The sequence below is a fragment of the Etheostoma spectabile genome, chromosome 7, assembly GCF_008692095.1.
Source record: "Etheostoma spectabile isolate EspeVRDwgs_2016 chromosome 7, UIUC_Espe_1.0, whole genome shotgun sequence".
In the NCBI taxonomy this organism is placed as follows: domain Eukaryota; kingdom Metazoa; phylum Chordata; class Actinopteri; order Perciformes; family Percidae; genus Etheostoma; species Etheostoma spectabile.
In genome coordinates, this window is record NC_045739.1 from 13,943,388 (window position 1) to 13,954,373 (window position 10,986).

General features: G+C 40.5%; 1 protein-coding gene across 6 annotated transcripts in view; it reads right to left on the reverse strand.

The window, feature by feature from the left end:
• The window catches only part of ccdc30 (coiled-coil domain containing 30), a 16,687-nt gene extending 6,103 nt beyond the window's left edge, over positions 1-10,584 (reverse strand). The window contains exons 1-19 of one of the 6 annotated variants that reach the window (XM_032522116.1): positions 10,435-10,584; positions 9,429-9,662; positions 8,257-8,439; positions 7,926-8,046; positions 7,401-7,591; positions 6,968-7,048; positions 6,718-6,795; positions 6,094-6,250; positions 5,567-5,638; positions 4,692-4,807; positions 4,477-4,604; positions 4,178-4,370; positions 3,840-3,938; positions 3,249-3,377; positions 2,898-3,035; positions 2,069-2,247; positions 1,615-1,870; positions 1,049-1,171; positions 393-563 (exon numbers count right to left, since the gene is read on the reverse strand). In XM_032522116.1, coding sequence (XP_032378007.1) covers positions 393-563; positions 1,049-1,171; positions 1,615-1,870; positions 2,069-2,247; positions 2,898-3,035; positions 3,249-3,377; positions 3,840-3,938; positions 4,178-4,370; positions 4,477-4,604; positions 4,692-4,807; positions 5,567-5,638; positions 6,094-6,250; positions 6,718-6,795; positions 6,968-7,048; positions 7,401-7,591; positions 7,926-8,046; positions 8,257-8,439; positions 9,429-9,449 — 2,436 coding nt within the window. In that variant the 5' untranslated portion in view covers positions 9,450-9,662; positions 10,435-10,584. Of the gene's footprint in view, positions 1-392; positions 564-1,048; positions 1,172-1,614; positions 1,871-2,068; positions 2,248-2,897; positions 3,036-3,248; positions 3,378-3,839; positions 3,939-4,177; positions 4,371-4,476; positions 4,605-4,691; positions 4,808-5,566; positions 5,639-6,093; positions 6,251-6,717; positions 6,796-6,967; positions 7,049-7,400; positions 7,592-7,925; positions 8,047-8,256; positions 8,440-9,428; positions 9,663-9,775; positions 9,796-10,434 lie in introns of those variants that run through there. The other 5 variants (XM_032522118.1, XM_032522117.1, XM_032522120.1 and 2 more) reach the window with 5 other exon arrangements.
• Between the last annotated feature and the right edge of the window lie 402 nt (positions 10,585-10,986).

Consider the following 10,986-nt stretch of genomic DNA (forward strand, 5'->3'; position numbering starts at 1 on the left):
TTTTAATCAGTTATTGTTGAAAACAAGTGAAGGAGCTTTCTCAGAGATACATTAAAAAAACATAAATCCTACGCTATTTATTTCAGATAGCTAATTTTCATTTACATGTGTTGCAGCTGTATGTCTTTACAACATCCAACTTCAACATAAGAATGTAGCATAATATGGATGTGAAAGCAGTTATAAATAGCCTATGTGACAATAAAATATGTTTTGGATAAAATCAACAAATAATCGTGATAATTAATCGTGATCACAATATTGATCAAAATAATCGTGATTATCATTTTGGCCATAATCGTGCAGCCCTACTAAGAGAGTGATTAGGATGATGATTAAGTGATAAATGTCAAGCAATCAAGAAATCTCAACTGCTGTGAGTGAATACCAACCTTGAGTTTTTCCTGGTCCAGCAGGGTGTTGTGTCTCTTCAGGTCCATGTTTTTCTCCTTCTCGTAGCGCAGCTCTCTCTCTGCTGAGGTGAACAGGCCCTGGGCCCTCTGCAGGTCCTGCTTCATCTGTTTAGCCTCCTCTGCCTTCTGGCATAGCACAGAGTCCTGGAACTGAAGAGGGAGAATGAGAGACAAGATTGAGATGTCTTTACGCTGAAGAGGAATACCGATAAATACAGGTAAGCTAAGCTTTTTTGTGGCTGTTGTGAATCATTAAGCCAATCACTCGTGCCTTGATCATTTTAATTAATGAAGAATGATACACCACTGGGGTTTGGGAGACCTGAAGCTTTTGTGTTAATCATCAGCATTTAAAATAAATAAAAAGAGAGGAAGCTTGCCAGAAATGCTACAGGCCGAGCTTTAGAAATTCCTAAACACATTGTGTATGGGGGGCATAATGCAGCTGCTGCATAGGCCAAAGTAAATCAATGAAAAGAAAATTATGTAATAAACTGAAACTCAAAATTACTGAATACAAAAGAGGCCGTAAATATTAGAGGGTTGTGTTTTGTTTTTTTTGTTAATCAAACTGCAGAAATAGCGTGGTTATCTGGGCATATTAGGGGTGTGTGGTGTGTTATGATAGTACTTACCTTGATGCGTGCCTGGGCTTCGTTGACCTGAGCCTGTAGGGCCAGTTGGTGCTGAGAAGCCAGCTGAGACTCTTCTTCCAGCTTTGTCTGCAGATGATTCAGCTCCTGGTTCACATATATGAGCTACACCCACACCCCCACACACCCCCACACCCCCCCACACACCCCCACAACCACCCCCACCCACACCCACACCCTCACACACACACACACACACACACACACACACACACACACACACACACACACACACACACGATATGAATCATACATGAATTTGACAGAGGAAATTCTCTTTCTGCTCACCTTCCTCTACAAGCAGGTTAAAAGTTAGGAACTGCTTTAGTCTTTGCACTGGTGGGGACCTAGCGCCTTAATCAAGTACACTAAAGCTGGACAGCAGCACATTGAACCAGGGCTGTAATGTTCAAGGACATTCTTTCTACTCTACCCTGGTATACCAATTCCTGAACATATAAATAACTCAACAGTCATAAAAGATGATTTCACATATGAACCTTTTTGAAAAACAAAGTACCCTACCAATGGACATGTAATCCAGTTACCTGATCCAAGCCCTCATCCTTGGTCCTGTCCACTGGACTAAGCCTAGATTCTGCATGAGCTGGCTTCTGGCTGCCAATGAGTGCTTCCTTTGTTGAGGAGAGCTGCTCTTGATGCCACTTGAGCTGCTCTTTGAGGCGCTGTATCTCAAGCTCCAGTCTCTCTCTTTCCCCCTCAGCTGTCAGCTTCTCTTGAACACTGCAGCTCAGCTTGGCCTGGAGCTCAGCAGTCTGCAGCCGCTCAGAAACCATCTCCTCCCTGGAACATTTGCACATTCATGCAAAACAAGTGAGCTCTGGTGTTCCAGTCCTATTTTGTGACTTGTCATGATACATGATAATAGTACCAGCTGCAATAATGCTATGATTTATCTCCCAACAGTGATCTATTTGAAAAAAATACTACTGCATGCATGAAACACTTTTTCTTTACTGTGAACTTTTGACTGATAACAACCTCAAAGTGTTGTGTGCTGTCTGGAGACTGCTAAGTTCAGCAGTTAGCCGGTCAGCCTGCTCTTGCAGTTGGTCAACTTGAAGCCTGTTTTCCCTCTTGACTTCCTGGGTCCGGTTACTGTCCTTGTAGTGTTCCAGCTCACTCTGCAGCCGGCTGTGGGCCCGTTCCATCTGAGCCACCTGTCAGGCAGAGAAGAAAAAACAGCACTACTCACTTTAGTAGCATAAATGTCAATGGACACATGCTGTAAATTAAATGTTGACATGTAAGTGTCAGGTTTAATTTGAGTTCTTTTGCTGTATTCAATGATCCCTATTTCTGTCGCAAGAATGTTTTTCCCAGTTTCATAATGTTTTAAAGCAGGGGTCTTCAACATTTTTTAAGCCAAAGACCCCTTAACTGAGAGATGGAGCAGGGACCTCCTAATGCATATACTGTATACAATGAAGTTGCATATTAAATTGGGCCTACAATAACTTGTAGGGTGGTCTAAAGCCTTTCGATACCTTTCTGGCCATAAAATACCAAGCTATTAAAATAATAATTGTTTACATGATTTAATAAATCATGTTTAATGTTATACATACATGCGACAGTGTGACTTCTTAGGATGAACTGTATGTGTATGGATACCTTAGGGACTACCGTACCTGTAGGCCAGTATGTCTATCATCATTGTGTTTCACAAATAGGCCGATTTATAGTTGATACATTCATGTCAAGACATTTTGATTGTTTGAAAATCAATAAAAAAATTAGAAGATCTCTGTTTTAAACGATGATTGACAAGGTGTCAGCAACAGCAAGCCAACTTGTAAAAGGAACAAACCTTTTCCTCCAGAACGGCTTTTTCCCCCTTGACTTGGGTGAGGCTCTTGATGAGAGTTTTTCCTTGTTGGCATTCTGTCTGAAGGCTGTTGACTTCAAGTCTCAGTTTCTTCAGCTCTCGCTCACCAATCTGTAAAGCCTTTGGTTAAGAGAATGAGGGAATTTGATACAGTTTGTGTGTGGCTTGTAATAGGTTTGTACATATTGTACTTTCAAAATAATACATCAACAACTCTTTAATTCAGGACTAACATCTATTGAACTGTACATTGAATTTTAATATATATGTGTAGCTGTGGTGTTATTGCTTTCTGTCAGACAAAGCATAGGATATGTAGCACATGGTTTTTACCTCCTTGCTCTTTTTAAGGGCGGCCTGGGCAGCACTGAGGTCTACCTCCAGCTGTTTCCTCCAGTCCTTCTCCTCAGTCAGACGAGCCTCTAGCAGAGCCAACCTCTCCTGGCTGCTGTCCCTTAGGTGCTTCATACACGGTGACAGAGAACACTGACCATTCATAGATTGCACTGAGTCGTGAAATTTGAGGTGTATACAGTATACTCTTCTGATGTACAGGCTGATGGTCAAGGCATATTTCCATTCCATTTTATTGAATTTGGATTTAAATGAGATTGTTTTGGGCCAACTTGGGATGCTTTTTACAGTTTCCTCTGCTTTTATGCAGCACAGGAGGATGGCTATACCTGTGTTGTCCAATGAATTGTCCTGTTGCTGCTTATTAGCAGAAATTAGTTTGAATTGATTTTTGTATTATTAAACAAAAATCAATTAAAACTCATTTCATTTGACATTTTAAGTATTAGAGATGCACCTCTTGTGTAGTTGAGTTCAACAATGCCAAAGTGTTCTTGCTGTGTTAACACACTACTGTGAAAGGAGATCAGAGGAAACATTAGTAATATTCAAAAGTGAGTAATGTCTTACCAGCTGTAAGTAGGACTCGGTGGCTTTGACCTCTTCTCCGTTCTTCAGCATTTTTTCTTGGACATCCTGCTTCTTTAGTTCTGCCTCCAGGCCTTTGATCTGCATCGGCCAGTTAAGATTTTTACTCAACCATTACAGAGATGAAGGTTTCCAAGACGTTCCCAGAATAAAATATACTGTCTTTTAGTCAAGGACTAGCATTAATGAATGACTGAGAAACTAGGAGGACGCACAAACATTTTTGCTGTTATTACTTAGAATTCCTCATGGGGGTGACAGAAACTACGCACTGTAGCTTTAAGAAAATGTTTTTTAAGCAAGTTAGTGCTAAGCATTACCCTCCTGTGCAGTCCCTCCAGTTCACCCTCGTGGCGATGCCTCTCCCCCTTGCTAGCATTCTGGGCCTCCCCTAGCAGTGCCTCCAGTTCCTCATTCCTCTCCTCCAGCTCCTCCTGTTCCTTGCGCAGCCTCTGGAGTTGCCGTTGCAACTCCCTCATCTGTACAAGCCTGTCTTCCATCCCCTCATAACACCTGACAGAAAGATGACAACTACTGTCAGAGAGAGCAGGTGGGAGTCTCAAAGAATGTCAACTGTCACTGATCACACTACTAACCAGAATGCAGTTCATATATTTACCGTTTGTGAATGTGATCGTTTTCATGGGTTGACGAGCCAGACAGATTGTTTTGTGGTTTGCTGCTAACGCTCTTGTCCTTTCGATCCTCTTTGGTTACAACATCTTGATCTGGATCATTTATTGCCAACTGGACAAACACAACATCATACAATGCCTAGCTGCTGCAACTACACTATGAGTTTATTTTAATACAGAAAATGAGTAAAATACCAACCTGGTCCAGGAGATTTTTCTTCTCAGACTCTAAAATACGGACTTTTTGCCTCAGATCTCTGGTTTCCACATCTAGTCTGTCATTTTGCTCTTTGGCTTGCTGCAACCTCTTCATATCTGTGAAATGACAAAACCATGAATATACACACAGACACAGACACACAGACACACAGACAGACACAGACACACACAAGGGAAGGTGGTCAATTTTTTCAAAATGGTGGATTTGTTAAGGAACACAAAATGTTCAAAATGTGCTTATTCAGTCTTTAAAGCAAACCACATGAAGCATTTTACCTAACTTATGGGATTTTCTGTTAGGACTGCATCTGTCTGGTTATGTGAGATTGTTTACTTGCCGTATGTTTTGCCAACCATGGATGCATGTGGTTGCTCTAAGATTTGACTGATTCTCCTCAGAAAAGTCAAAGATTTAGCCAAACCCAGATCATTGTGGAGGAAAGGGGTATTAGGGGAAAAGGAACACTAACATTGAACTCCAGCCTAATATAATTATAAGAGGAATATTAGAATGCCCCATTCAAATGTGAGAGCCAATGAAGAGGGAAATATAAATCTATTGAAAATCAACTTCCTAATCAGGTAGTGTCTCTAGCAGTAACTGATATTTACAGAAACTAAATTCAAAAGAATGTGAAGGATTGAAATAAATCTAAATATGAAAAAAGATTGTTGAAGCAATTTATATTTTTTTCAGAATCAGTAATATCCACACAGTATCCAACCTTACTAACATTAACAACTCTTCAGCCAACTAGAATTTTTTAATAGTAAAATAAGATCTCCAAACAATGTTGCTGGCGTTAATGTAACACATTGTTGCAGTTTTTAAGTTCACACCCAAGTCTGTCTCACCACAGTGTTTCAGTTTCTCCACTTCCTTCCTCAGGTTCTCTACCTCTTGGGCCGTTCCCTGAAGCTCAGATCCTGAGATCATAAGCACATTTTTAATTCTATATGCTTTCTTCTCATTCACACCTTTAAAAACATTTCTTCTCATATCCTGTTAATGACGTCCTGCAGTTGGCTAGAACACACCAGCTTCACATTAAAAATGAACAGATTAGAAAATAAATAAAATAAATTGTTATATTGCCAAATCTGTAGTCTGACAACAAGTAATATTGACGTTTCAGTTGTGGATATTAAAATATTTAAGGTTGGAGGTAACCAGCTGGTTAGACCAGGGACTGGGGCTGCATGTGTAGGCCTTTGTGGTTACTCAATGCCATCATGTGTAGGTTTATTCTGTAACAATGTGCAAAACAATATACAAAACTGTGAGTTTAAGTATAAAGTCCTTAGAAACAATGCATCAAAGTTTAAGATAGACTCAATTCTTTGAGGGGATACATGCTGTAACATAATTCTTTGCAACATACCACTTAGGTCTAGGTTGTTGTTTTTGGAAGCATCCAGCTCATCGGTGAGTCTGCGGATGTCCTGATGAGCCATTGCCAGTCTTCTAGATGCTTCTTCAAGGTCCCGCTCCAGCCGCTGCCGCTCATTTCGCTCCTGGGAAATCTGCTCACTGTGGGCCTGATGTAAAGGAATGAAGTGTAGATGGTAAGAGTGTGATGACTGCAGCAGGAAAGACGATTGAGTTAGACTGGAGATGCAAGTGGCCCAACATGCTGTTGTAAGAAACATGCATTCAAAGGCCTGGAAAGGAGCAAGGGCAATGAGTTACAATCTTGTTTGTCAACATTCACCTGCATAGAGAGACCAGTGGGACAAAAAGTACACATGCCGTTACCTGTGACATGCCATTACCGTTCAACCCATTCCAAGTACTCATCAGTTGTTAGAGAATTACATTCACAAATGTGTTAATGAGACAAGCAATGTTGTCTGCATCATTCTGGTCATGCAGATAACAAGGCACATTGTCAGGGTGAAATGCATTTCAAAACGTTGTACCACTGTGAAACAAGCCGGCGATTCCTCTTTACCACACCCTCAGTGTTAGTTACTTATTTAATATATGCTGTGAGGTGGAAACCTACAGGGGTAATATTGTGTTTGCTCTGACCAGACCTGCGCAGCCCAAACAGCTTCTTCCATGGACTCTGGGATGAACACTGCTGAGAGGAAAGACCCGTGTGTGCAAAATCACAACAGACACAACATAACTATCACATGGTATCCCTGTCTTTTAACTGGAAATATTAGCTTGTCTTTTTCTTGACAAACTTAATTCAATCTGAAGGTATACAGAACTGCAACTCAGCAAAGGCACAATAACAGTCACCTTACCTTTGTCACATTATCTGCATTTTTTTGCATATCCTCTGTCTGCTGCCTTAGCTCCTCCCCCATCGTGTAGCGAATATGCTCCTGTTCAAGAGTCACAGAGAGACAGAGACTTACTTAACCACACTTATATGGTTTCTGTATTTGCCTTGGATAGTTAACCATTACATTCCACTCAAACTATAATGCCTTTGGACAGGTTAATTTGAAAATTCAATATGACTGAAGACTGTACATTCATTGTTCCAGATAGCAGGAGGCTGTGCACTCTTGCGAGAAAACTTACATTTACAGTTGAAATTATGAAAATAAAACTACACCACTGTACATGCTAAATTAGCCGTTGAAAAGTTTTAAAATGGACTTGGTTGTTCCTTTCCTATAAAGAACTGGCATTCTAAGGATCAGTCCTGATGTGCGTAGGTCAGTCCTTTACCTTGTGTTGGACTTCCCTTAAGTTGCCAGTGAGGCTCTGACTTTCCAGACTCCTCTCAGCAGCCTCCAGCCTTTCCAGTAGTGTGGCCCTCTCCACCAGCAAGTAAGCCACCTGCTCACTGGGGCTGCTTAAGCCCATCTCCCCGAGGTCCTCCTGAGCCAACATCTCCGCCAGCTCCTTGTTCTGGCTCTCTAGAAGAAAGGGGAGTTCTCACTGGTAATTAGTTTGTCCGGTGGGACTGTAAAATTACATTGAAGACAAGATTAAATAACAACAAAATAGTGTACAAGTATGTCTATATGGCAGCAGATTTAGCATAAACACAAGAGAAAAAAAAATCAAAGAAAGCATGTGTTAATACTGTATATTCACAGACACAATTACAAAACATTCACGGCAAATAAAAATTGTAAGCAATATTGTGTTTGAAATAGCTATCTAAGCTAAGGGGCTCTTGTGAGCCATGCTAGGCTACAACCCAAAGGTAAAAATGCCAACATTGCACTAAATCTGGACTGAATTTACCCTGTTGTTGTCGGATATGGTGAAGCTCTTGTCGCAAGTGTTCATTGTCTCTCACATAGTCTGAGGTCAGTAACTCACGTTCTTCCAGTAGCCCACGAATATGTGCAACATAGTTCTCCACCTGACAGACAATAAGAGAAAAATCCAAAAGTAATTTAGCTGCGACTTACATACAATTTTTAGCAATTGGTTTCATTTCAGAAATGTATGCCGAGTATTATTTCACACTAGACTGGAAGCTTAGGATCCTTCCATCATGCACAATTGGGTCAAGAAAACAATGGCAGTGTTAGAGTTGGTGAAATTAAACTCAAGATACCAAAATGTTTACCTCCTTCATCTCACTGGCCTGCTGGGTACGTAACATCTGCAGCTCCTGGGTGGATGCCTGAAGATTTGCCTCCCTGGCGAGCAGCTGCTGCCACAGGTGGCGTTGCCGCTCCTCCACACTGGCCCCTGGAGGTAAACCATCCTCCTGAAGTCGCATAGAAATCTGGTCCAGCTCTGTCCGCACCTGAGAACCCAAAGGAAGACCTGAATGTTTAGTAAGAAGATATATTTAACACTACTAAAGTGTTAAAATGTTATATTAAACTGCAGCTTTTAAGATTTTACAAGGTTAAATACCTCTCAGTACTGTGGCCAACCATGTTGCATCTAAAATTAAACTTATTTGTCCATTTGTTACCTTGGGTATACTGCTTCTAATTACATTAAAGTGTCATTAAGCTAAAAGCTGATACAATTCCAAAGCTATTTATACTCACATTTTCTCCCTTATGTTGTTGCAGACTGCTATAGCTTTTTGTTTTTTAACTGGTGGATTACTTACTTTTGCCAAAAAAATGATACAGCACACTATCCTACAAACTACAGAATTAACAAAAGTCTTTGTCAATCAAGGTTGTCAGTCTCACTGAAAAGTGATCTGTTTGTGTGACACACAGAGGGACAGAACATCAGAGTGCCACGCCAGTACTAAACACCTGTTGCTAAATTCAATGCTGTACCTTCTACTGTTTGTAACCTGAGCAGACCCCCCATGCAGCATTTAAACTACTCCAGCAACTGCTCCAACAACATTCAACATATTGCTAGGTATCAGGTCTCACGTGCCTGTTGTACTTAAACATCACACCGAAAGGTCTATGCTCTTGCTGTTGTGGAACAAATGGCTTAAAGACCTGATATTAATTACAACCACCATCCAAATACTGAGGAATATTGGCTGTGTGTGCCAGATATGCTTACTCCAATAGCCACTTTTAAATGTAAATCTTTAGTAATTTAGGCTTGTTCAGCTGATGAGAAAGTAAGAATGGCTGGCAGACAATGTGGCCAGTGGACCAAAAAAATATCTGTAAATAACAAAACAATGTAAAAAATTAGTGTGGACTGAAATAGTCACACAAGTTCCATCAAATATTTCTGGTGTTGAACACTGGAACAATCCATATCAACAGTGACTGGCACTATGTTATCTATAACACCTCTGAATGTTACCTCGTCCTGATCCATGGTCATACATTAGGTTCGATGAAGCTGCATCTGTGAATGATGAACTTTTTCCTCAATAGTGAAAGTACTGGTCCTAAACAGCGATTTGGCCCACATGATATCCCGTAGAACACAACTCCGTTTGCAATGATGTGGCAAAGTGCAACATTTCCTCAAACTTCATCACTCCCGTTGTTGTGGTAATTCATCTATGAGAACGTCTCTTGTCTTCGAGTTCCCCTGTAAAAGATGTTTTAGATTTAGAACAATGATGTCAAGTCATTTAAGGACCAGCAGTCACAAGCTTAGAGATTAGACTAGCAAACGTTACCTCAGTTTAGACAGCCACTCACACTTTAACAGCTGAGTTACAATGCATCACCTGAGGCTATGCAAATCTGCAAGATGATTAGCTATGTTTGATCTGCTGCAATGTAATCACGAGGAACTAAACATGCAACGAAAACTATCTGGCGGCAATTCCCTGCAATGTCCACAGTCAGTGCCGCAAGTGTTATTCCCAGTCCGTAAAGATTACCCCTCATGTGGGGTTAAAAAAATGTGTTCCAGCTAACCATTTTTCCTAAAATGTCTGACAAGGAGGAGCAAACGAGTTTTTTTTTTTTTTTAATAGAACAACCATTTACATTCCTTTTGCCCACGCAAGCTTAATGGTCAGAAAGATGTGGTTAACTAATAATCATAAATTTGCTAACCACGTTGTGCTATTAAAAATTAGTAAATAACCAACATCAATACATCGACACTACCCTTAGTGCTAGCTGGTTAGCAAAGTTAGTTCCAAAGTTACCGTAGCTAGCTAGTGTGCTTTACATCTAGCTAACGCTAGCTCGCTAACGGTAGCCATAGCTTTATCAAGTGACCGCTTGGCAGCCACTGGGGAACGCCGTAAGGGTTTCGTTGTGATAAATGAAGGCTTCTGCTAGCGTTTAAGCAACTTCTTTGCAGTGGTGAAACTGGGTATGGAGTCTGTTGTTAAAATTTTACTCACCTTTCAAATAGTAAAGGCAACAAGACAGCTAACTGCTAACTGCTGAGGGCAGGCGTGGCGGGGTGAATTGGCTTCTACTAGCACCTAGGCAACGGCCAGTACCATTCAAAGGATGCAGGGGACAATCGATCAGAAAAGTTGCAACCAACCAGCTGGTGGTGTTCGTTTTATAAAGAAAATCACATACAATATTGTTGTTGTAAATGAAAGTTTTACAAGTTGGTACAAGTAGTAAACCTAACGATTTGACCTAATCGAGACAGGATTTGCCCGGGTCTTAGCCGAAAATAAAGTTTATGGTAATTAAACGATCTTCAAAATTGGTTTCGTCCAAGGTAACCAGAGGATAATCTGTTTCTTTCTTTTACTGTCTATGGCTTCTTTAACTGTGTATGTATTTATGTGCTAGATGTAATCTCTATCTTTATATCATTCTTTATACATTGTTTTCAGTTATAGTAGCGTTTGAGTTTAGTTTAGTTATAGTGAATCTTATATATTATTTTAGTGTTAATGGCTTTTAGACTTAGACTTCTCTTTATTAATCCTTTT